The sequence below is a fragment of the Eublepharis macularius genome, chromosome 4 (assembly GCF_028583425.1).
Source record: "Eublepharis macularius isolate TG4126 chromosome 4, MPM_Emac_v1.0, whole genome shotgun sequence".
NCBI lineage: Eukaryota > Metazoa > Chordata > Lepidosauria > Squamata > Eublepharidae > Eublepharis > Eublepharis macularius.
In genome coordinates this window covers 184,281,531-184,308,143 of record NC_072793.1, presented here as the reverse complement: position 1 = coordinate 184,308,143, position 26,613 = coordinate 184,281,531, and the positions used below count along the sequence as shown (strand labels likewise).

General features: G+C 47.5%; 1 protein-coding gene across 1 annotated transcript; it reads right to left on the bottom strand.

Annotated features, from left to right (window-relative positions):
- Positions 1-22,126: 22,126 nt before the first annotated feature.
- Positions 22,127-26,613, bottom strand: LOC129328018 (vomeronasal type-2 receptor 26-like). Its single transcript, XM_054976759.1, has 4 exons — positions 26,500-26,613; positions 26,224-26,382; positions 24,469-24,595; positions 22,127-23,022 (listed from the first exon to the last, which is right to left on the bottom strand). The coding sequence occupies exons 1-4, from the start codon at positions 26,611-26,613 to the stop codon at positions 22,127-22,129; spliced, it is 1,296 nt and encodes a 431-aa protein (XP_054832734.1).

Below are 26,613 nucleotides of genomic sequence, written 5' to 3'. Positions count from 1 at the left end.
GGTTTTGCGGCTAGATGGGTCTGAAAGAGAGGCTTGGTTCGCTGCTATGCAACAGGAATATGAGTCCCTCGTAGATCACAAAGTGTTCTCTCTGTCTGAAATGCCAGAAGGGAAAAGCCCAGTGGGCTGTAAGTGGTTGTATACAGTGAAATATGACCCTAACGGAGGTTTTAAGCGCAAGGCTCGCCTTGTGGCAAAGGGATACTCCCAAATACAGGGGCAGGATTATGATTTAGTGTTTTTACCTACTATGAGGAGGGAAACCTTCAGAGCTGCTCTGAGCAAAGCAAGTGCAGAGGGCTTAGCTGTTTATCACTTTGATGTAGAAACTGCCTTTCTGAATGCAAACTTGGAAAAGGAGGTATATATGGAACAAATTCCAGGTTTTGAATCTGAACAAAAAAGTTGTGTATTAAAACTGCACAAGTCCATCTATGGGTTGAAACGGGCAGCACGGTGCTGGAATTTGTGTTTATCAAAGGCACTAGCTAGCCTTGGGTTTAGGCAAGCAGAGGCTGATCCATGTTTATACACAAAGAAGAATGATAAGAAGCAATGTTACCTACTTTGCTATGTGGATGATCTCTGTTTTATTTGTAAGTCAACCGAGGAATTGGATGAATTCCGACAAGCAATAACTGGTGTGTTTAAAACAAGGTTTTTGGGACCTATATCCAACTACTTAGGTATGCAAATCACCAGAAACAGCTCAGGGTGTTTTGAGCTGAGTCAAAGCAATAAAATAAAACAGTTGCTGAAGCAGCATGGAATGTCAGAGGCAAAAGAAGTGCAAACTCCCATGTCTGCTGGGTGTCTTAAGGAGCCAAGGAATACTCCTTTAGAAAATAAAACAAAATACCAATCATTAGTTGGGTCACTGCTGTCTTTCTCCTGCTGGAGCCGCCCTGATCTGGGTTATGTGGTGCAGTGGCTGTGTAGGCAGTGTGCAGATCCCGGTGAGAGGGACTGGCAAGCAGCAAAAAGGGTGCTGCGTTATTTGAAGGGAACTTCTGAACACAGGCTTGTACTAAACACTACAACAAGTACTGAAGTGGTAGCCTTTAGTGATGCATCATGGGGTAATGATGAAGGAAGGTCTACTTCTGGGTATCTTATACTAGTCCTGGGAGCACTAGTATGTTGGAAATCACGAAGACAAACATTAGTGGCAACTAGCTCATGTGTGGCCAAATTTGCCTCATTAAGTGATTGTATTCTGCAACTGGAATGGGTAATAAAGTTATTGGGGGATCTGAATATCCAATGTCCATTGCCAGTGAAAATAAAGTGTGAAAGTTCTGCTGCAGAGCAATTGGCACAACACCAAACAATACGTGCCAGAAGTAAACATATAATCCGTTACCAAAATGTATGTGATGCCATTCACAGAGGTATAGTATGTTTAAGTCATTGTAGGTCAAATGAAAATTGTGCAGGTCTGTTGACAAAGGGACAAAACCAGGAAATGTTGGCTAAATGCAAAGAAATGCTGGGTATCATGCCTCTTGTCTCAAGGAGGAGTGTTGACATAATGAGCCAAGAAGCATGTGTGCATCTTGCTGTTTAGGACTATCTGTCATAACTGATGTAAAAAATCTATTTGACAGGTCCATTGGATGATGCAAGAGCGAAGAAACAGCTTAGTCACCTCACCTGATGTGCTGGGATTGGACACTGGGGGGTGCTATGGATGTATATAAGCCAGCTGTGTCTGGTGTAAGTGTGGAGCTTGTTCCATTAAGTGCTTGGCGAAGCACTTTGACAGTGAGAACAAAGTCCTGTATATATAAGTCACTGTAAAATAAATGTACATACACTTTTACTACTATAAGTGTGTGGAAGCCTTATTTATAGCTCAGCTACAGTTCAAACCACGCTGCACCAACAAGTCCCACCCACCTTCTGCTGGCCGTTTTTACCTACTTCTACAGGTTTGTATAGGGAAGAGCGCGATTCCCCAGGACTAGACTTGCAGAGGATGCAAGCTACAAGGAGGGCTCACCTCATTCACTCCGGAAGTCCAGTCTGGAGAAATTGAAGAGCCAAGAGTTGACCTTCAGGAAGACCAACTGCTCAAGTCTCCATGGAAGAAGGCGAGAGCGATGTGGGCTGACAATGTTGCCTGCATAGGAAAAGACATGCTCGCTCTCCACACTTGTTGGAGAGCATGAGAGCAGCCACTGTGCCTTGAGGGAGAGGTCCAGACAGACCGACTCCTTCTTAGCCCAGTAGCTGAGCGGATCAGTGGAAAGCAACTCGCAGGGCTCCGCAAGGTAGTCCCTGACCACTGCCTCCACCGGATCCTGTCTCACGTGACTCATGATCGCAGAGGGGCCGAGGGCCTGCCGGAGCATCTCCATCTCCATGGACATTCTGGTGGGGGGATCCTGCTCAGAGGGGGTGCGAGAGGGCCCCTCTCCCGTCCCCTCTGATGACAGGTGTCCCCTGCCTGCACCTCACCCACGCACAGAGGGCATCTCTAGCCTGTGTCAGGTTCCCATCCCACTCGGCAAAAGTGCCCTTAATGCGTGGGTCACACGTGGTCACCAACATGTACAACTCCTTCTGCATGAGAGGAGTTAGCCTGGCAGCTATGCCCTGCTGCAGCCATCTCATGAGCTCACGCACTGCTGGAACAGTGTCAGCACGAGGTGCATCTGGGTCCCCAAAGGGGGCCAGTGAACTCTGGAGTGTGTGCACCAGAGGGATGACCAGACCCAGGGTCACCGTATCTGACAAGACCGCCACAGTGAAGTCCTTGAAGAGCTTCAGGACCTCCACTGTCTGGGTGATGGTGAGCCAATCCTCCCGGTGGAACTCACCCACCTGACTCACACCACCGCTCTCTGAGAGCCCCACATGGAGTGCAGCCTGCTGCTCCACCAAGCGCTCAAGCATGGCACAGGTGGAGTTCCAGCAAGTGGGAACATCAGAGATCAGGCGATGCTCCAGCATGCCTGTCCCTGCCTGCTTCTGGCACAGTTCGTGAGTGGCTGTCATGCTGCACAAGAAGTGACTCGTGAACCTCTGACATTTATGCAGGAGATAGCAGAAGTCACGAGCCTAGGGTTCCTGGGGTTCTGCAGAGGAGCCTGCCCCAAGCACGTCTTTCACCACTAGGTGAAGCTTGTGGGCCACATGGTAAATGCGCTCTTGGCTCACCAGACATGCTGCTGCCCTCATGTTGCTGCCACTATCCATCACCATGCATCCCACAGTGGGGGGGCCCTGGCCTACCCACTCTTCCAACTATCTTCTCAGGGCGACAGCGATGTTCTCCACCATGTGCGACATGTTGAGAACCTCGGCATAGAGCAAGGCCTTGCGGTAACCAGCCCAGCAGTCTCTCATCCTTCCCTGTCTAACTCCAGACGCCGCCCCCCCCCAGATGGTCCTCGGGTTCCCACCAGTATGCAGTAAGTGAGAGGTATGCTTGCTGCACACTTGGGAAGGTCCAGATGTCGGACGTGGAGTGCACAGATCTCCCAGCAACCCGGGACAACTGTGCCTTCATGTGGTCCCTGGCAACCCTGTAAAATGAGGGCACCACCGATCTGTTCATCGTTGTACAAGCAGGGACGGCGTACTAGGGAAAGAAATCTTGGAGCAGCCCTGAGAAGCCGAAGTCGTCCACGATGGAGAATGGTCTACCATCTACAGCAACCATATTGACGATGTGGCATGTGAGGCGCCGGCTCACCTTCTGGATCCCCTCTCTGGGCACACTAGGGCCCTGCTTACCAAGCATCTCCATCAGAGAAGCTTGGTGTCCCTGCCCTAGAGGAACCCGTGGGGGGAGAGCACCAGAGGACCCTGCCTCCTTCTGGCTAGCTGGCAGCTGTGTGATGCTACTTGAACTCTCCCCCCAGAGAAACACCACCTGGTGTTGCCTCTTCAGGTGGTTCCTCATTCCAAACGTAGAGAGATGGTTCACATCTCTGCCACGGCAGATGCGCTGCCTTCAATGCCAGCACTGGGCAAATTGGGTGTCCTCCGTTCTCTGGAAGTGACTCCAGATTTCAGAAGTGATGGGGGCCCCACGCCTCCCGGGGGAGGTGCTCACAGGCCCTTCACCAGACACCTCCTGTGAGGTGCGTGGAACAGACACACCGTGTCCTACTCTCGGCTGGGCAGTTGGGGATGAATGAGGCTGAAGTGGCTGAGATGTGGGCTCTTCCACCACACTCTTTTCCTCTTCCTCCAGCATCCTCTCCTCCTGCACAGCTGTGAGAGGCCTGCTGCTGGCCTTAGAGAAAACAGGGGAGGACCACCCAGCAGGGGGTTCCTCCTGCAGTTCCTCCAACATCCTACGGGTTCTTGGGGTGAGCGGGAGCACAGGAAAAGTCATGTGCCCCTTGTCCATCCCAGGAGACACCACATGCTCCCCCTCCTCTAGCAGCTGGCTTGCAACCACTGGAGGAGGAGGAGGAGCCTCAGCAGCAGGCCCCCGCCTAGTGCCAGCCCCTGCCTCAGACACCTGGGTTGCAGGTGGCCCTCCAGCAGCTGCCTCAGGAAAGAGGACCTTGCGAACCTTCTTCCTGTCACCACAAGCCAGGCTGGTGAATGGCAGCAGTGCAGGGGAGGGCCTCCTCCACTCAGATGGGAGGACAGCCACAGCAGTCCCCCTCCCCCTCCCCCCCTCTAGACTTACCTCTGGCTTTTCCCCCAGGGCCCCTCTCAGCTCTCCTATCGGCCATTCTTCCCCCTACTTGAACCTATGCTGACTACTACTGGGGTTTTTTAATTAAAAAATGTTAGAATTTGTTTTCAGGAACGATCTACCTATTTATAAATCTATGATTCTTGTGGCTCTATTACTACTGGAGATGGTCAGTCAAATTTCTTTTTAAACAACCCTATTTATTTTTGGGTACCTAAACCTACCAAACAGCTGAATTCCTCCTTAGGAATCGAGCTGGCCCTAAACCCCAATATAAAAGGAAAGCCTTAGCCTATTAAACAACTAATGTGCCCGGCCTGGCTCCAAGGGTGCCAGAGATGGACACCCTAGTTATGTGAGAACTATGGGCAGCCTATTTATACAATTATATCAATATAGATTTATATATATACTAGAAGCAAAGCCCATTGTGGGGAAAAAATACAACAGGCTCTAGAAAGGGCAGGGCAGGCGGGCCAAGCATTGCTGCCTCTGCCATGCCTCGATCTGGTCAGGGGGAGGGCAGGGTGGCCAGGGCTGACATTGCCCCCTCCCCAGTGCCCCAATCAGGAATGGGGAGGCAGAGTGGCCGGTCTGGGTTTGCTACCTCCCCAGCGCCCTGATTAGGGCAGGAGGAGGGCAGGGCAGCCAGGCATGGTTTTGCACCCTCTCCAGCCAGGTGGGGAGGGGTGTCAGGATGTCAGTTTGCTAGCCAGAGTTACGCCATTTTAACATGCTGTATTGTGTAGTTGTTTAGTCCTTTCTCACTCCAGGCTGGTGTTTTCCTAGCCGCATATACCCATGGGAGAAAGGAACCCTTATCTGCTCGTTCCAGCAAAGGACCTTGAGGCCCAGCTCTTCCCACGTCCAAGATCGTCTCAACAGACAGGACTAAGGGGGGGGGAGGCTGGGAACGGGTGTGTTACTTTCACTTTGTGTATCATTCTCAACAAAGCCTGCGTTCAGCCAAGATACTTTCTAGTCCTTGGAATATGGGCACTTGTATCTTAAGCCTTGTCTTTCAATAAACTTTTTGGAGTCAAGAAACTCTGCTTCTTGCAGAAGGGGGAGATAGACTTTAGATAACAGCGATTCCATAGTCTAACAAGGGGCAGCATAGCCTCGCAGGACCCCAGAGGGGCTCTCCCTCACCGCAGCTCAGCGCCAGGAAGGCTTGTGTGCCCAGAAGCAGCAGCGCCAAGAAGTCTCATGCACCCTGTCCCACAAGTGGCTGTTCCAGCCTCGTTGGTGCCGGGTCAGGCCGGCATGGAGTGCAGCCGGGAGACTCCCCCTTATCCTCGCTAGGGGCACCCTCCCACTTCTGCACTCTGGGAATCGGGGTGCATCGTCCAGAACGCATTAAGGGAATTATGTAGTAGGATATAATTTGAAGATAACCTAACTCTTGACTAATGATTTCCCTACTGAATCCTATTTACCGGGGGAAACAAAGTACCCTTGGCTCCCTATCAGTTAAGTAGAGGGCAAATAGCCACTGAAGGCTTACAACTGGCCTACCTTCTAAAGACATTATTTAAAAGAACAACTATTCTGATGTGAGTGTGGTGTGTGTGTGTGGTGTGTGGAAACTGTAACTCCCCCCACCCAGACAAGCAAAAACCCACCCCTTTCCCCACCCAAATAGAAAACCAAGTGAGTCACAGACTCATTCACCAGTCCTGTAGTCCAGCGATAGGCAGGCGGGCAGGCAGAAATTCACCAGGTGAAGTCCTCCCCTCCTCAGTGGCAGGCCGCAGCAAAACTGGAGATGAGAGGCTCTACTAGGCCGCCACTGGCAGCAGGAGTGTCTCTAGTCTCTCTAGGCCAGGAGGAACAGAATGAAAGCAGGTTAGCATAGTAATCCAAAATCTACCCTGCCTGGCCCAAAAACTGAAAAAAAAACCCAGGCCTGTCTAGTGAGGCCTGAATGCTGTGAAATGCACAGTCAAGCCAATGAGTTTAAATGTAGTCAAGCAAGCACAAGGCAGTGGCCAGCCTCAAGCTAAATTCTCTTCCCTTGCTCCCAGGGCCCAAAAACTGGGGGGGGGGGGAGGAAACCAGGCTTCCTTTGGTGTGACCCAGTTAGGCCTGAATGCTGTGAAAGGGAATACACAGCAAAACAATTTAAACATAGTCAAGCCCAAGCAGTGGCCCAACCTCCATTCCCTTCCCTTCCTCCCCACCTCACCCCTAAATAGAAAATCTCTCCTACCAGTCTCCTGATGTCCAGCACTGAGTCAGTTGATCCACGGCAGAAGGTAGAAGGCAGAAGTCCACTCCAGTCTCCAGGCAGGTCAGGCAAGGCAGAGACAGTGAGAAAAAGCAGTGTCTCTCTCACAGTCTCTCTCTCCAGCAACAGAAGCTGGCCCAAAGACCAGCCTCTAATTTAAATCCCCTGTTTATCTCCTTCCAGAGAATCCATTGGCTGGAAGGAGGATGCAGCTGTGGGATTGGACACTCCTAACTGCCCCCTTCCTTCCCTGATCCCCCTCCCTCCTCCCCCTTGTACTCCTAGTCTAGCACTCACCTCTCCTCACCCCTCCCAACCTGAAAATTAGGCGGGAATCTAGCTGCTTGCTCTTGCAAGCGTTTCCAAAAACCTTTGAATTGCAATGCTTTTGCAAAGATTCCAGCCTGTTTTTTTAAGATGGGAGGGGTGAGGAGGAGGCAGTGAGTCACTCACTCCTTCTCCCCCTATCCTGTCTTCCAAGAACTGGCAGGAAGCTTTAGCTTCCTGCGGAAATTTGCTAGATGTATGCAAATGCAAATAGCTAGCAAATTGGCTATTCTTGGAATTCCAAATATTTTCGAAGTGATCCAAATCACTTCGGAAATACCTGCTTTGATATTTCCGAATCTGGGCCTGCATGCTGGCCCGGATTCGGACATACCTAATCTTTCCGAATTGGGCCCAATTCGGGTTTTTAACCCGAATCAGAAACCTGAAGCGCACATCCCTATCCTTGACTGCCAGCTGAAACTGGCTCGAGATGTATCTTTCTTGAGAACCAAAGATAAGTTCATCTTTCTCACTGTTTACTCTAAAACAATGTCTCACTCAACGCCCCCCCTTGTTAACCGCCTTCTTTCCCAAAGGCAGGAAGATTCCCTATAACTAACATTGTTAGCCCCACATAAGTCACTTCTGCCAATTTCACTGTCTATGCACCTTGTACTGAGTGGATCGCTAATAAAGTTACTTCATCTGAAACACCTGTGTGTTAACTGTGGAGAACTTGGGGACCTAACTGCCAGGGACTGATGGGCAGCCTCCTCAGATAGGATTGCAGCTCCTGTAAAAAGGGGGACAAAACTAGGAGACAAAACTAGGAGACAAAACTACGTTTGAGACTACCTCAACATCTAAATTCACAGTATTATAATGAAACCATTAATCAGTTTTCAATGATGTTATTTAGGAGGACAGAGGAATACCTGCCACGGCTGTACCCTGTGGAGACCCAACTTGTCTCTGGATAACATCTGCTTGGATCTTGATGAGTATGCAACATGTAAGGCCTGTGCCACAGCCTGGATAGCATTGAAAGTGCAGTAGCTGTCTACAGACAGAATATTTTCAATGATATTATGGGAAATGATCTCCAGATTCTTTCTCTCTCTGCATCTTACTTGGCCTTTCACTGATAGCACTGGCTTTGAATAGAAACAATGAAAAGCTTCTTTCTCAAACTGTGTGAAAGCAATTGAAAATGACATATAATCATCAAAGTTTATTCTTTTGTTAGTCTGGATTGTGAAAGAAAGAAGGCCATAGATGTGATCAGAAGATAAAAGCTCATCACTATAATGCAGGGTGAGGTCCCACAGAGCTGTTGTGATCCAGACTTTCCACACAGGAGGCTTCACCCATTTTTCAGCTGCTGCATATATAAAGGAGAGTATAAATCCAAAAAAGTGTGGCTCTCCATAATAAACAAATACATGGACTTCTCTCCACAAGTGAAATGCATCGGATGACAAGAATAAATTTTCTTCATTGTCTGATCTGTTTATTACCGGGACCCTTAGTGAGAAGGCAACACAAATGCCATTACGAAGGACCAGAAGAGGGAAGAGACTCAAGAAACGGTCTCCATCATCAGTGTCCGGGGCAATGAGACTGATCCACGTCCACTGGAAATGCTGGAGCAGTTTGACAATCCCCAGGTATTGTTGTTCCTCTTTGGGGACTGTCCGGAAGAAAAAAGGGAACTGAGCTGGATCATTAAGGATGTGGGAAACAAACCCATGACTGACCTAGGAAAGAAAGCAAGAGATTGAAGAAAATCTCAATCCTACTGGTAGAAGGAGGCTCAGGTGTTGTCAGGCTGCATTGCTGTGTGGTTGATGCTTCCCTATACTCTGCTTACATCCTGCAGAACCTGTGATATCCTTTTGACTGTGAAGAAGACTAGCCAGTGGTGGGAACATAGACCAGACTTTGCCTTCACAAAAACAGCATCTGAAATCAGTTTCTTTCCTTTACAAAACCTTCATGTTGCTTTTCCAAGCACAAGTATGAATGAGGCTGGTCACAAAAATACAAGAGATATAATGCACGACAAACAATCAAAAATGTAAAATTCATCCTATTATATAGAAGGCAAGCCGTATTGGTGATGATTCACCTTTTATCCTGGTGCGCCACCAGAGGGCGCTACCACAGCAGGAAGGCCAGGGTGGCCACCCATCCCTCCAGAGGGCATGTCGTGGAGGGAAGGCCAAGCGAGGCCAGGCAAGCGCTCCATTTTCTAGAGTCCATTTTTTTGAAAACAGTCTTAGTTGCTAGTAATACATAATCTAGCAGGGAAAACGGAGAGTTAATATCAATTCTTTTCAAAGACCTTCTGGAATAACCCTCATTTTACCTGGTGCTGGGAAACCTGTAAAGAGGGGCTAAATGCAATTCCTGTAGGCTGGATTGCCAGGAAGGGTTGAGTGCCAGGAAGGGTTTCTCATAGGTTAAATTCTCCTGCAATCATATGCATTGGCTGTGGTCAGTACTTGTATGGAAGACGACCAAGGAAGAGCAAGGCTGCTGTGCAGAGGCAAACCACTTCTGCTCATCTGTTACTTTGAAAATCCCTTGAGGGATCACCATACATTGGTTGCAACTTGACAGCACTTGCTTATTAATTATTATGGGGAATTTTCACTCCGATCAGAAGTTCTGAAGAAGATACTTGAACAGCGTCAAATTGAGTCAGATCCAGGAGCTTGTGTTTATTTTGTTGTGAAGGGGAGTAGCAATAGTATTCAAATATTCTACGAAAATACATTAATTCACAGTTTTTGAGCCATGTTTTGATGGATTGGTGAGATGCGTGTGTTTTTTGCTTAAAAGTCATGCAACCTAAAAACTGATGAATGTATTCCAAAACTGAATTTATTTAGTTATTTATTGGACTTCTATCCCGCCCTCCCCACAAGATGGCTCAGGGTGTTACAACAATCAACCATAATTTACGTTTAAAAACAAAAAAGCAGCAGAATTCCTGGTGACACCACCCCCAGACAGCAACCTTGCAACACCCCCGGCTAGTAAAACACAAAGGGGTGGATAAAAATAGGGGGAACAAGTGGTAACTTATATGGGGGGGGCAGATGATCACATGGCCCCCTGCCAGAATTCAGTGACAGTGAGAAAATATTGGACAGAAATATATGAAGAAATGCAAAAGATACTTTGTGATGAACCTTAAAATATGTTATTGAATATCTTTCCAAATAATATTTAAAAAATACATAGTGAACTATTTAAATATAAGGTGACATTGGCAAGATTACTATATGCAGCAAAATGAAAGGCAGAATGTTGCCCAGATTTGATAGAATGGATGAATAAGCTATATGAATATGTGTCAATAGCAAAACTAACATCTTATAAACATAGTAGGGTAGGCCAATCCTAGATTTTCAGGAAAAATAGAAAGCACGAAACATGAAGAACCGTGCATTGTTTTTCTCTGCAGTATTTTTGAAGAAAATGATCAAACTTCCCCGTAATACCTGATGTCCCTTTGGAAGGCTTGCCTTTCACCAAGTAGAAACGGTGTGCTGTGAGCAGGACAGACCAGAAACTGAGCCCGTAAATGAAAATTCTTTACCTTTTCTAGGCAACTACACCATAAGGAAATATGTTTCGTACGAGCCCTCTTCAGTCACAGCTACTTGGTGATCCAAATATTCCTAAGAAGAAATGGGCCCATGTTTGGATTGGGTCCATGGTACTGACTGAACGAACCTTCATCCCTGCACCATTTTCCAGACCTGCAATGGCCCCAGGACACTATGATGGATATAGTGTGCATTGGTGATTGTAAGTGGAGCTCACACTATACCTGCAACCAACCCCTCATGGGGCAAATGGACCTGGGGCCATTTTGGGTCAGACCATGGCAGAAAGGATGAAGCCTCCTTCCTTTCCCTGCCACTCAGATCCCAGGGGGAGCTCTCAGCTGCCGTTTGGCTGCAAGCCTCCATACTGATCAGGTATTGCCAGTAACCCCTAGCAATAGGCATTAATTTTTATGTTTTCCAATGTAGCAGTCACAAAGCAAGCCATGAAAGTGGGAACCTGCTTCTTCCACTGCACGAAGTAATAAAGGTAAAAAGTAAAGGTAGTCCCCTGTGCAAGCACCAAGTCATTACTGACCCATGGGGGGATGTCACATCATGACATTTTCTTGGCAGACTTTTTGTTCTGGGGTGGTTTGCCATTGCCTTCCCCAGTCATCTACACTTTCCACCCCTAGGAAACCAGGTACTCATTTTACCAACCTCCGAAGGATGGAAGGTTGAGTCAACCTTGAGCCAGCTACCTGAACCTTACTTCCGCCAGGATCAAACTCAAGTCGTGAGCAGAGCTTGGGCTGCAGTACTGCAGCTTACCACTCTGCACCACGGGGCTCCACAGGGCATGAAGTAATAGAACATTAATATGTGCATTATTTGAGTATTTGCTCCAGGCAAAATGATGTCTTATTGTCTTAAAAAGCTGTTTTGATTTATGAATGAATGAACCTCTCAGCATGTATGATTTGTTGTGGTCCAGCTGGGAGCTGGAAAGAACGTGGGGACAAAGGTGTGGAGTGAAAGCAAAAAAGTCCTCTCTTCTCGACTTCTCTGGAGGGGAGTCCAGACTGAAGATACCTCTCCCCCCCCTCCTCCCCCACTCTTCATACCTGTGGGATTTTGTAGATGCCCATCATATTTGAAATCTGGATGGAGATTTCAGACTTGGCTGCTTCAAGAAGAGCCAACAGGGTCTTCTGTCCTCCACAGCGGTAGTTTGGGATGTTCTCTTGTCCCATGGAGAGCAGGTCTAATGCAGCATCGCAAGTCATCCTCACATCGAAATAGTTGTCGTAGATGTCATAGCCCAGAGTGACGTTGGGCAAGATCCCGGGATTCTGATTGATCTCCTGAATGGCAATCAGGAAGGAGAGGATGCTTGAAAACTGTTTGCCTCCAGGACTGCCAAAAGAAGCAAGGCATTTTCATCTTCCGTTCATTGAAAACACCAGGTCAAATTCCTGTTTGTTTTCCAGGCTATATAAGTCTCTGGATTTTATTCTTAGAACTACACTAATTTTATTTACTCAGAAGGACAACAGTTGATCTCTCTGGTGTTGTCTGAAGAGCCTTGCTTCAAAGTGCATCTGTCACTGAGAAACCATACCAGGGCAGATGTACAGGAACTGGGGAAGCCACGGATCGATCCCTATCACCCAAAGATTCATGAAAAGGGAGGATGGAGGCGGGGGAGGGGGGGAGAAAGATCTTTTTGAAGTTAAACTATCCCACTCTCATTGCAAAGGGACAATGGTTCACAGACTTTCTGGGAGGACCAGTTTTCAGATATGAAGTGAAAATCCCATCCTCTGCCCCCAGCATATGACAGGCCCCTTTTGCTCACGTCCAGAATCCGGAACCTCCCCGCAACAAGATTATGATGCTGATGATAACAACAGTGCACTCATATACAGCTCTTCAAGACAGATTAGTGCCCCAGTCAGAGCAGTCAGCGTTATTATTACCCCCCCCCCCCACACAATACAGCTGGAGAGCTGGAGCAGAGAGGAATGGCTTACCCAAGTCTACCTGCCTTTGATAAGCCCCTCTACGAGGGGGAGGGACAAGCCCTTCTCTTCCTGCCTGGAACTCAGGCTGGGCTGGTAAATATGGCTGGAAAAATGGGTGGCAAACCAGTTCATGAGAAAGGGCCAGTGATGTGGGACAAAGCATTTTCCTGGGATTGGTTAGCAGGGAGGCTGTTGCCAGTCAGCCGTGTGCCCTCCTGTGGGGTGGCACGGGCCATGGCAGACTCTTCTAGACTAGGGTTAAGACACATGGACATTGCTTCAGGGAATAAGTTTAGGTTTTGGGGACAAAACCTTCAGATTGGGAGGCCTTTCTTTTCATGAGAAGCACTACTGGCCGTTCTTTCTACCCTTTGACTCATTTCTGTTTTGAGTGCTGTCTTTACTAACACTCTTGAAAACTTTCCTGGGGTTCTTTGTACCTCTCAGCCTTGAGACTGACCCAGGCAGCTCCCCCCCCCCCCACAATGAAGTGACTGCTGCTTAGAAAATTCATTGGGGCTGTGAGTAATATTGATTTATGGTTGTTGTGGGTTTTCCGGGCTGTATTGCCGTGGTCTTGGCATTGTAGTTCCTGACGTTTTGCCAGCAGCTGTGGCTGGTATCTTCAGAGGTATAGCACCAAAAGACAGAGATCTCTCAGTGTCACAGTGTGGAAAAGATGTTGGCCAGTCATTTATATCTACTCAGGAGGGGTGGGGTTGAGCTGAGTCATCCTGTAACAATTTCCCCGGGTGTGGAATGCTAATGGCGGGAGGCTTCATTGTATCCTGAGGAGGTTCTTTTGCATATGGATTAGGGCTTGATGTGCTAATCTTCTCTGCAGGGCTATGGTCGGGTGTAGAGTGTTTTGTTAGCCTGGTGTTTTTCAGAACTGGAAACCATGCTCTGTTCATTCTTAAGGGTTCTTCTTTCCTGTTGAAGTTTTGCTTATGCTTGTGAATTTCAATGGCTTCCCTGTGCAGTCTGACAAAGTCTGATCAGATGGGGAAGCTTATGAAAAAGCATAACCTTCAAGCAGTATTCAGACCCACCCGAAAAATACAACAGATGCTATGATCAGCAAAAGACAGTAGAGACCCCCTCACCTCTGCAGGAGTATACCGTATACCCTGCAGCTGTGGACAAGTTTACATCGGGACCACAAAGCGTAGCATCCAGACAAGAATAAAAGAACATGAAAGACACTGCAGACTTGGACAACCTGAAAAATCAGCAGTGGCTGAACATAGACTAACTCAAACAGGGCACAGTATCCTATTCCAGGACACCAAAATACTGGACAACACTTCCAACTACTTTGTCAGACTGCACAGGGGTGGGTAGAAAGGAAACAGGAGGGAAGCAGGATAGCCCCCCCCCCCATTCCCCTAGTTGAGGTGGAGAATTCCCTGTTGGGAAGGGATCTGGCAGGGCAGACAAAACTATGGAACTGAGGAAGGGAACAGACTCAAAAGCTCATACCCTGGAAATCTACTTGGTCGTTCAGGTGCTGCTGACCCCCCAACGTTGCTATGGAGATGAGTGAGACAACAACCTTGTGAGCTTTGCTCCAGTGCTGCCTGGGTTGACGGGTCAGCATGAGAGGCAACTATTTGCCTCTGCCTCTTTGTATTAAAGTTTGCAGAAAGGCACAGCGGGCAGATAGTCAGGGCTGTTTTCTCTGCCTTCCCAGTGCTTCTCATGGCTGCAGTGCATTCAAAGGGAAACAAGCTCAGTGCAGCATGATTGCCAGCTTCGCAGGTGCACTGAATTTTGTACCCTCTTCCCCAGCCTCTCTCACAACAGGAGCCCATGAAGCCTAAACCAAATGAAATTGCATTAAATCCCTCACTACAATTCACTTACGAAAGAATCCTGGTAACGGGAGGCTCTCCAAAGGTGACTGGGTGCAGCTGGACAAAAATCACAGATATGATCCCGCCAATCAGGTGGTCTCCTGGACTATAATAATTCCTTGGCTCGTTTTCATCCCTGATCATATTCAAAGGGCATTCTGCCTTCTGTGCCCCACAGGTGGCATGGTGGGGCAGCAGCAGCAGCAGCAACACCTCCAGCAGCATTCTGGATCTGGCCCCTACACACCCTCCTTTGTACCAGCCCCTCAGCTGCAAGCCCAGGTTCTTAGCAGCTGCCTGTCAAATGCTGCCGAGGTGCTCGTATGAGAGCCAGGGCTTCAGATTGGAAGGAGACGATATCGAAGCACCCGTGGGCACTGTTTGCTCTCGCCATAAATCCCAGCCTCAGTTCTTGATGACAGAGGAGGTTTTTCTGAACATGTTTTGCTCTTAATTCTGATGATAGCGTTATTGGTGATAAAAATTTTCTCTGGAGAAATCCCATAATGAGCAGAAGAGAACAAGACCATGATTTTGATAATTATAAGGGTGAAGAATTCCCTGTGGAACCTCCTCTTAGACTTCTGGTCATTTTGTGCACAGCTGGAGAAAAACATGTTTGTGAAAAGCTGCCATTGCAACTCCATGATGTGTGCTGGATCAGTGAGAACACTAGAATAGCCAAGCTGGGGCAGGCCAAAGAGGGCCTGTCCAGTCCAGCATCCTTTCTCAACAGTGGTCATTCAAATGCTATGGCTAAAACGTTGATACCCTATCTTGACCCCTGACAGCCCAAGATATAACCAGGGCCACTGAGGCCAGACCTTTCCCGCCCAGGCTAGACAATTGAACCTGGTAAAAGGCACTGCTTATCAAGCAGTAGGCCTGGGTCCAAGAGCACCCCAAACTACGGACCCCTTCCTTCAAGGGGAGTACAACCCGGTCCATACCAGGCACCATTTCAGGGTTCGTACAGCCTTCTTGGGATCAGCTGGAAGCTCAAGTTGGAACTGAATGTCACCTGCAAGTTGGTGGCAAGCCAGCCTCAGTCTCCGGACGGCCCCACCCAACAGTTTCATGTAGATGTTAAAGAGCATGGGGGAGGAGAGGGAGCCTTGCGGGACCCCCCAGACCAAAGGGAGGAACAGCACCCCCCAGTATCATCTTCTGAAACCTGGGCTGATTTCACATGTCTTTAAAATAGCGCAATGCTCACAGCAGGCTGCCGGCATCCTTGCACCGTTTTTGATGTCATCCATTTGCAGGCAGTGATGTTGGCGCTTTTGTGGCATTTTTGAATATTGCGCTATTTTAAAGACGTATGAAAACGGTCTTCCCCTCCAAGGGGAGAGGTGCCCTCTATTGGAACCATGAAACAGAACAGGAGTATTTGAGTAAAGTCAGGTGTAGCAGTCTCCCCTCTCATGTTGACTTTGGGGGTTCAGCAAAAGCAATTCCCATACGATAGTGAAATAAGATTTGGTCACAAAGTATGAAAGCAAAGCAATGGCATTTCTCTGTTCGAGGTACTCTAAAGCAGAACTTCTTACAAAGATAAAAGGCGCACAACAATTACAGAAATCAAACTAATTGGCTGTTACTTAGGAGAACCCATACTGGGCCATAGTGAACCAGTAAGAAACTCAGACTCAGTAACTTAATCGAAACTAATTACAAACTTTATTGAATAACAACACTAAGTTCCCATCAGAACTGAGTGGGGAAAGGTGAATAAACTGGACCCCCAAGAAAATAGTATGAAAAAACCAGTCAATTATTTCTTCAGGCCTTATAACAAGACCTGAATATGATTTTCCCAGTAGCAGTCCGCTCCCCCCCACCCATACCCCTCAGACCGATAGAATTAAGAGCCACCCCCACATCCCAGCTTAGACCATGTGACAGGAGGGATGACCATCTCATAATATCTCCCATTGACAAGGACAATCATACTGAAGACTAAGGTTAACTCTGAATTTGCCACAACTTTCCCACCATCTCCATCTCCCCTTTGTGGATTCTTTGGTGAGAAATAAGGCTTCCACTCTGACTGAAGCTTTTCCCTCATGCCAGGCATTTATATGGCTTCTCCCCCTGTGTGAACTCTTTCATGATGTTAGAATATTTTTCAGAGAAAATGGCTTTCCACACTCCAGGCATTTAGATGTTTTCCCTCTGTTATAGAGTGTTCAATACATATCAATATCTGGTTTTTTAGAAAGCCCCCCCCCCTTCTGGGGCACTCATACCTATTGTCTATTTTGAATATTTTCTGAAGGGGTGGAATTTCTTGGAACTTTTCACCTTTTAAAAGGTTGGGATTTTCTCTCCCATTCAGTCCCTCCCATTCAGTCTTCCGTCAATCACAATATTGAATGTTCTCCTCCACATCTGAATAGATCTTTTTGCTTTTCATCACTGTCCATCTCCACTATGTACAACAGTTTTTGTATCCAGTCATCAATCTCTGGAATCTCCACTTGCTTCCAATATTGCGCATATAATAGTCTTGCTGCCACCGTCATATAGTATAATAAAGTCCTGTCCATTACATTAATTTTTTCCATATTAAGTCCTAATAAAAACAGCTCAGGGCTTTTCGGCAAATTACCTTATATAATTATCAACATTTCTGCATATAACTTAGACCAGAATTGTTTAGCCTTATCGCAAGTCCACCACATATGATAAAAAGAGCCTTCATGTTGTTTACATTTCCAACACTTGTTTGACATAGCATTACTCAAATTTGCTAATTTTTTCAGTGTTAAGTACCATCTATACAACATCATCTTATATCCATTCTCTTTTAAATTTACACATGTAGATATTTTCATAGTATTTTTCCACAAGTACTCCCATGCCTCCATTGTAATCTTTGTTAAAATGTTATACCCATTTCACCATTTGTGTCTTTACCACTTCATCTTCTGTGTATCATTTTAATAACAACTTATAAAACTTAGAAATTATCTTTGTTCCCTCCCCAAGTAGAAGTTCTTCTAACCCTTGAGTTTCTGCTTCTAAAACCTACTTTTCTTCTGTCTGTTTTGAATAAGTCTTTAATTTGTCGATATTGTAACCATCCATATTTAAAAGATAGATCTTCTTCTTTCTTCATTTTAACAATGTCTCTTTCTATCAACAATAATTCCTTGTAAGTTATCCAGTCTTCCACTTAATACTCTGTATGTGGTTTTATCACCTCTGCCGGGACAATCCACAAAGGCCTTTTCTCTTCTAGATATTTTTTATATTTTTGCCATACTGAAAAAACATTTCTCCTTACATAATGGTGTTGAAACATACCATCCATTTTATATTTATCATAACAAATATGCATGCCAACCAAACAAATTGTTGTGACCCTCCAAGGTTAGCAACTTAAAGTTAGTTAATTTTACCCAGTCTCTTAACCATGTTAGACATATCGCTTCATGATATAATCTCAAATTTGGTAATTGTAATCCACCTCTTTCTTTTGCATCGCATAACACTTTCATCTTAACTCATGGCTTTTTCTCAGCCCACACAAAGTCTGATATTTTCCTTTGCCATTTATCAAATTGCTTATTGTCTTTCACAATTGGGATAGTTTGTAACAGAAACATCACTCTTGGTAACACATTCATTTTTACAACTGATATACGTCCCAACAACGACAGGTTCAATTTGTTCCACTTTATCAAATCCTTTTCTAGTTGCGACCATAGTTTTTCATAGTTATTCTTAAATAAATCTATATTTTTCAGTGTTAATTCTATTCCCAAATATTTTGTTTTTTGAACCACTTCACACTCTACAATTCTCATTAACTCAGCCTGTTTCTTTTTCGTCATATTTTTACAGAGCAATTTAGATTTAGCTTTGTTAACATAAAAACCTGCCAGATCTCCAAATTCTTTAATCTTATTTAATAACGGTAATGTCTGGACTGAGTCTTCAGTAATAAACATCACATCATCTGCAAATGCTCTGAATTTATAAGAGAAACCTCTGAGCCTTATACCTTTGATACTGTGGTCATCCTTTATCTGCCTTAGCAAAATTTCCAAAACCATAACAAACAGCAAAGGTGAAAGTGGACATCCTTGTCTCGTTCCTTTTCTAACTTCAAATTTTTCTGTTGTATCATTATTTATACATATTGTCGCTTGTTGGTCCTTGTAGATAGCTTTTATGGCTTCTGTAAATTCTTGCCCCAATCCCATCTTATCCATTAATAAAAACATAAAATCCCAATTTAAATTGTCGAAGGCCTTCTCTGCATATGCGAACAGAAAGCCCACCTCCCTCTCAGGGTGTTTATCATAGTACTCTATGGCATGCCAGGAAATGATGTTGTGCCTCCCAGGAGCACACGCACCGTGCAATCCCAAGTTGCCTGCTGGTGGTGGGCAACCTCCTGGGGACTTGCCACCTCCCGCCAATTGCTGGGTGAGAGGAGAGCATAGAGGCAAACTCCTGGGCTTTGCCTGCCACTAGCAGGCACCTGGGAGCCTTACCTGGCGGAGAGGCTGTGTTTTTCGTTCTGATAACATACACCAAGTACAGCAAACAGAAAATGTGCTGTGAAGGCATCATTTGTAGGGTTACCAACAAGCCTGGAGAAACATGTCCAGCCCCCTGAATAGGGGCTGAAGGGACATTGTGGGGCTAGATTTCTGTGTGCAGGGAGGAGTTTTCTCAGAATGCAAAGAGACATTTTAGATTTGCCCAGTCCAGGGCTGGAGTCCTCCCCCCCACCATTACTCATCCCATTTCAGCCCTTCAGGGCCTCCCTACTCCTGGCCTCTCCTCAAGGGGTGGGGCAGGCTGGAGGGTCTGGGCCTCCTTCAGAAGGGAGAGGGAGTGAGGGGTTTCTGGCAGGGCCAGGGACTCCTCAGCATGCTGTTAGCAGTCAGACTTACCCCCACAATATTATTAGGCTTATGCTGCCCTGGAAAACCCAATCACACCCACCTAGTTCATTGTCACATCCTGGAGACAGTTTACCAGTTTATTGTCCTACTTCAGAGATAGTGTGCCAGATCTTTGTCTCTCCCCAGAGACAAATTCTCAGTCCTTTATCCCACCCCAGGAACAGCCACTCAAGTCTTTGTTTTGGGGGCAGAAGATGCAATCTTGCCCCTGGGTTGGATCCACAGGATAATTGGACTGCCCTTCTGCCATAGCGTGTGCATGCTCTTGGATCCAGCATCCACCCTCGAATGCCATTCGAGCCCTTCCCCCTTCATGCACAGGTTGCTCAAAGCTCTCTCCCTCTTCAGACACCATCTTCTGAATGGTAAATATAACCCAACCTCAGAAACTCTATCCATCTTTCATCACTGCTTGCTCTTGTATTTAATCACTTGCTTTCTATTTTAACCCTTGACTTCCCTGCCCCTGTCCCAGCTTTTCCCTTTCAACTCCTTGTCTTAATTAGAAACCCCAGACATTTATGTGTCCTTTTTTTGGCAATTTATTTCCCAGGCAGAAAGCACAAATAATGGATGGTCTCAAAACCAAACATGTAACAGCCCCAGATGTTACCAGGGCCACAGGGGCCAGACCTTTTCTGACCAGGAAAGGCTACAGCTGGATAACCAGTCAAAGCTGGTAAAAGGCTGTATTGTCGAAGGCTTTCATGGCCGGAGAACAATGGTTGTTGTGGGTTTTCTGGGCTGTACTGCCGTGGTCTTGGCATTGTAGTTCCTGACATTTCACCAGCAGCTGTGGCTGGCATCTTCAGAGGTGTAGCACCAAAAGACAGAGATCTCTCAGTGTCACAGTGTGGAAAAGATGTAGGTCATTTGTATCTACTCAGAAGGGGTGGGGTTGAGCTGAGTCATCCTGTAAGAGTTTCCCAGGGTGTGGAATGCTAATGGCGGGAGGCTTCACTGTATCCTGAGGAGGTTCCTTTGCATATGGATTGGCACTTGATGTGCTAATCTTCTCTGCAGGGCTATTGTTGGGGATAGAATGTTTTGTTAGCCTGGTGTTTTTCAGAACTGGAAACCATGCTCTGTTCATTCTTAAGGTTTCTTCTTTCCTGTTGAAGTTTTGCTTATGCTTGTGAATTTCAATGGCTTCTCTGTGCAGTCTGACAAAGTAAGCAAAACTTCAACAGGAAAGAAGAAACCTTAAGAATGAACAGAGCATGGTTTCCAGTTCTGAAAAACACCAGGCTAACAAAACATTCTATCCCCAACAATAGCCCTGCAGAGAAGATTAGCACATCAAGTACCAATCCATATGCAAAAGAACCTCCTCAGGATACAGTGAAGCCTCCCGCCATTAGCATTCCACACCCTGGAAAACTCTTACAGGATGACTCAGCTCAACCCCACCCCTTCTGAGTAGATACAAATGACCTACATCTTTTCCACACTGTGACACTGAGAGATCTCTGTCTTTTGATGCTACACCTCTGAAGATGCCAGCCACAGCTGCTGGTGAAACGTCAGGAACTACAATGCCAAGACCACGGCAGTACAGCCCGGAAAACCCACAACAACCTGGTAAAAGGCTCTCCTGGCCACAGCTGCCACCTACTTAGCCAGCAGTAGGCCTGGGTCCAAGAGCACCCCAAACTACAGACCCCCTTCCTTCAAGGGAAGTGCAACCCCGTCCATACCAGGCACCAGTTCAGGGTTCCTACAGCCTCCCTGGGATCAGCTGGAAGCTCAAGTTGGAGCTGAGTGTCACCTGGCAACCCAGCCTCAATCTCTGGATGGCCCCACCCAGCAGTTTCATGTAGATGCTAAACAGCATAAGGGATAAGAGGGAGCCTTGCAGGACCCCCCGCCCCAGACCAAAGGCCAGCGGGATGAGCAGCACTCCCAGGCATCACCTTCTGAAACCTTCCCTCCAAGGAGAGAGGTGCCCTTTATTGGAACCCCAAAACAGAATGGTCATATTTGAATAGATGAGCTCTGGTAGGCCCTCCTCTAATATTGGCTTTGCTGGGTTCAGCCCAAGCAATTCCCATAAAATAGTGTAGTAGGATTCGGTCACACAGTGAGAAAGCAATAACAACAACAACGACAACAACAACATCCGATTTAGATACCGCCCTTCAGGATGACTTAACACCCACTCAGAGCACTTTACAGAGGATGCTGTTATTATCCCCACAACACAACACCCTGTGAGGTGGGTGGGGCTGAGAGAGCGAGAAGCAGTGACTGACCCAAGGTTACCCAGCTGGCTTCAAGCAGAGGAGCGAAGAATCAAACCCGCTTCTCCAGATTAGAGTCCTGCTGCTCTTAACCACTACACTAGACTGGCAAGGACATTTCTCTATTTGAGGTGCTGATGCATGCAGTGCTCTAAAGAAGAGCTTCTGACAAAGAAAAACGGCACACAACAATTACAGAAAACAAACCAGTTGGGTGTTAACTAGGAGAACCCTTTTTAAACTCCCTTTTAATAGATTGGAATGATTATTGCTTTAGTCCACATATTGGACATTTCACCATAATTTTTAATGTATGTAAATAAAGAAGATCACAGGGAGAGTCTCCACTTTACGTTAGATTAAATCATTTTGTCATTAGGTGTTCCTTGGTATTAAGATCAGGCCTCAGTACAATAACGTAGCATTTGGGAAGGAAGAGGCAGCCCAGCAAGCCAGCACTGGAGGCCAGGATGGAGAAGACCTGCACGGCCACCATGTACTTCCCCTTCGTGCTCAGGTAGGAGGGCACGAAGGACACCCAGACGCTGCAGAAGACCAGCATGCTGAAGGTGATGAGCTTGGCCTCGTTGAAGGCCCCGGGCAGCTTCCTGGCCAGGAAAGCCACCGTGAAGGAGACGGCAGCCAGGAAGCCCAGGTAGCCCAGGGCAATATAAAACATGGCGACAGAGCCCTCGTTGCATTGCAGGGTGATGTATCCAGGCTGGGAGTGCATGTCGGACTCTGGGAAGGGGGGAGAGAATCCCAGCCAGATGAGGCAGAGGCCAACTTGAACAGCGGAACAGGAAATGACAATGGAGTTGGCCAGACTCTTTCCCAGCCATTGCCTCATCCTGTTGCCTGGCTTGGTGGCCATGAAGGCCACCACTACAGTGATGGTTTTGGCCAGCACAGAAGAGACGGCAATGGAGAAGATGATGCCGAAGGTGGTTTGTCGGAGAAGGCAGGTCACCTTCCCTGGCTGGCCAATAAATAGAAAGGAGGAGAGAAAGGAAAGCAGGAGGGAGACCAGGAGAACATAGGTGAGGTCCCGGTTGTTGGCTTTGACTATGGGAGTGTCCAGGAATTTAATCAACAGGCCTAACACAAAGCCAGTGATTAAGGACAGGAACAAAGAAAAGAAAGCCAGGATGACCCCGAGTGGTTCTTTGTAGGTCAGGAAAGTTGTCACCTTGGGGACACATTCAGTTTGATTTGTGTTTGGATACTGATTTTCTGGACAGCGGGTGCATTGTGCTGCATCTGGAAAGAATGAGAGTGACTTCAGTTTCAAAAAGATTTGCCTTGCATTTATAATGGGTCAGAATGGCCTCCCACACCACCACCACCACTTTTTGCACTGGAATCAATGGTTGGCTCTGGCAATCCATAACTCATCAGAAAATAAACTAGGAGTGGAGCCTTGGGACGATGGGGCTGGAGGAGGGGAGGGACCTACTTGTGATATAATGCCATGGAGTCCATCCTCCACAGGAGATGTTTACTCTGGAGGGACTGGCCTCTCTATTTGATTTTCTCCATTTAGGAGAACTTTCTTCACCTGGCATCCAAACTGCTTCCCCGCCCCCCATTTGCTGGCCAGGTAATCTTTAAGGTCAGCCCCATAAACCAAACATTGCACTCATCAAGTTGTAATTGTACTGCAGCAGAAGTGGCAGTGCATTCTTTGTCCAAACGAGTCAAACGCTTTGGTCTATCAATGCCACTTGGATGTCTCAAAAAGGGATGTGATGTACCAAAAGTGCATTAGAGAGGTTCTTACAATATATATATATATTTAAGTACAAAGTTGCAGGACTGACTCATAGCACTGCTATGTAACGTGCTCTGTGCAGGTTCCCTGACCAGACTTAGAGCAGAACCACAAGTGACGCCTGACACAGGTTGGACACTTGTCAGCTTCCCTCAAGTTTTGATGGGAAATGTAGGCGTCCTGGTCTTGCAGCTTGGCTCTCTGACTGCTGTCCAATGGACTTTTCAACTGTCACTTGTCCAACATTCCGCCCAGCTGCCTACATTTCCCATCAAAACTTGAGGGAAGCTGACAAGTGTCCAATCTGTGCCTTTTGTCACTTGTGGTTCTGCTCTTAGATTCAGAGAATCACACGTCAGGGGGGAGTGAAGTTCTTTTCCCCAGTGCAAGGGGTCCCACGGTGCGGTTGGTCTTACCTGCATGCCCATTTCCTTCTCCAAAATAGCCCCGTGGTACTGTCTGCCCCATGGAGGGGCTGCACATGCACAGCCCCCTAAGAGGCAGACATCAGCCTCCCCAGCCATTACTAGTCATGAAAATGCTGGGGGAGGGGAGGCTGAACCGCTTCTCCCCCCGTGCTGCAGTTCCAAGCCAACCCGGGACCCTGGGCTCTTAAGAACAAGTAACATTGCATCTGGAGTGTGACTCATTGAATCAAAATCAGGTTGGGGAACCCAGACACTACATGTTAGCAATCGTGACACGTGGTTTGTCCTTTAAATGTTTCTAGAAGAATGCCTTCTCAGCACCAGCATCATAGAGCTCTCCTAGGCAGGGTTGGCAACTGTTGAAGCCCACACCTGCTCCAGATGTGTAAAGGTACAGGCAGGAAAGCTGGCAGCTGCGGGCAAAGGTGGAGCAGCAGAGAAGAATGCTCACACCTTGCCTCCTGTTTTAATGTTGCCCCGCAAAGCCATGGCTTTGGACTCACTGACCTTCCTGTGTGGAGATGGTCCCTTCCGGGCACGGAAGACAGTCGTAGCAGCAAAATGGCTTCCCTTCCTGAGCCACCTTGGCGTTTCCAGGCCGACAGCTCTCGGTACACCTGGAACGGGGCACGTGCTGACAGAAAAGGCAAACAGTGAGGAAAGGGAGAAAATGGCAGTTGTGTCTATTTAAACGTGGTGTACTTTGAAAATATACAACAAAGCCTCTAATCTAAGAGCTGTGATGAGGATGGTACTTTTGACACATGAACCTCTTTTATACTGAATCAGCCTGTCAGCCTGTCGAGGTCTCTATTGCTGTCTACTCAGACTGGTGGTGGCTCTGCAGGGTCTTTGAAGGTCTTTCGCGTCAACTCCTGCGTGGTTTTCTTCTTAACTGGAGATGTCTGGGATCAAACCTGTCAGGTTCTAACTATGGTTCTTCTATGCTCAAACCAAAGAGACTCCATATTAATTCTCTCAGTGTTTTAAGTGCTTCTTTTGCAGGTGCCAAGCAGTTCAGTAGCAGTTATCTTAGAGAAGAGGAATGTTATGACTACAAACTTTCCAGCCTTGGGAAACTTTCACTCTCTCAGCTTCAAGCCGTTTGTTTTGAGAACTCTGGGGGGAGGATGGGGCCTGCTGGGTTATGCTACTCTGTACCTTAACCTTTGCCTGTCATTCGTAACAATACTTGTGTACTAGCCAAGATATTGTATCTTGGATAGTGGACTATAATGGTTGCTTATATTCAGTAAATCTTTTGAAACCAATGGACTCGTGTCTAATTGCAAGAGGTAGTCTGGATTGCAACTTTTAGCAAGCCACTGTCTGACATTTTGTTACGAATCACATCTGTTCCAATCCCTAAGCCAGGGGAGACGGATACCAAGGCCGCGTCCGAAAGGGACCCTTTGTTTGATCCTTTTGCTCCTATCCTGGAAGAACTGGAACTATCACATCAACCCATTCGGGGAGGAATGGAGTCAAGCCGTACCATGGTGCATACCCTCGTACCTGACAGAGCTGGAGCTCGACCAAGAGCGGTGGCAGAACCCTTGATATCGCTGCCTACACCGAGGCAGTGGGGTTCGCGGCTGAGAGAAACGAGGGAGAGAAGGCTCAGCATTATGTTCTCCAGATCGCAAGTAGATGGGAGAAGAGTGGTCGGAGCGTCGGCGGAGAGAACCAGTAGTCAACCATGGTATTACTGGAACAGAGAATCCGACCAACTAGAATGGGACCTGAGAGGTGCTGAGAGTACTCAAGTGTGGGAAACTTCCCGCCGCGATTTAATGAGTTGAGGCTACGCAGAAGTCACCCCGTGGATGGGGCAACATGAGTCGAGTGATCAAAGTTGGCAGCAATTACAAACCCGAACTTTAGCGGTGGGTGCTGGGATTTCGGCAATAACGGGGCTAACGAAAGGAATCCTGGCGGGGATATCGGAAGAAGGAGAAGGTACCGGTGCCACTGGAATGGGGGAGATTCCACCCTGGCCCCGAGCGGAATACATTGAAACTACACGAATTTCAACTGAGCCGGTCCAGGAATTGCCTGAGGAGGATGTCGATACCTCAGCCCCAAGACACGTACAACGGTTGGAAGAAAGAATCAGCAGTATGGAGGAGAGTTTAGCACATGCAGTTCACTTGCAGTCAGTGTTGGTGGTCGAAGGCCCAGGAGAGGGGCCTCCGCAAGAAGTTGGAGAAAGCACTAGAGCTTCAATTGGCCGAAGGGTGGCAGCCCTCCAGAGGATTTTACCTGGAATACGTCCAGCAGCGGACCAGGTAACCTCTCAGGATGAGCGTCCGCTTCCACCCACTGATGATCTACAGGAGCCGGTGAGGCTGCCGCCTGACCAACCTCAAGGGCCACCAGACGAGATTCCGGAAGGTCCCCCCTTATACGTGCCTCTGGGGCCTCCGGGAGACGACAAAGGAGAAGAGCCGCTAGAGCAACCTCCCCTCCAGCCACAGGAGCCACCAATACTCCCAGGAGAACAACCTCCGCAGCCGCAAGAGCAGCCGCCTATTCAACCGCTTCCAAGGGGTCCAGCACCGCGAGGTCCCCCTCCACATCCTCAGGGTCCTCCGGCTCCAAGACCACAAGGCCCGCCACAGAGGCCGCCGAGTCTTCCTCCTCTGAGGCCAT

Coding starts and splice junctions, on each gene's coding strand:
- LOC129328018 (XM_054976759.1), bottom strand. CDS start 26,613: ATGGCCTCAGAGGAGGAAGACTCGGCGGCCTCTGTGGCGGGCCTTGTG. Junction 24,596..26,223: donor CGCTGCTGGACGTATTCCAG/GTAAAATCCTCT, acceptor CTTTTCTGTCAG/CACGTGCCCCGTTCCAGGTG. Junction 23,023..24,468: donor GACCATCTCCACACAGGAAG/GTCAGTGAGTCC, acceptor CATTCTTTCCAG/ATGCAGCACAATGCACCCGC.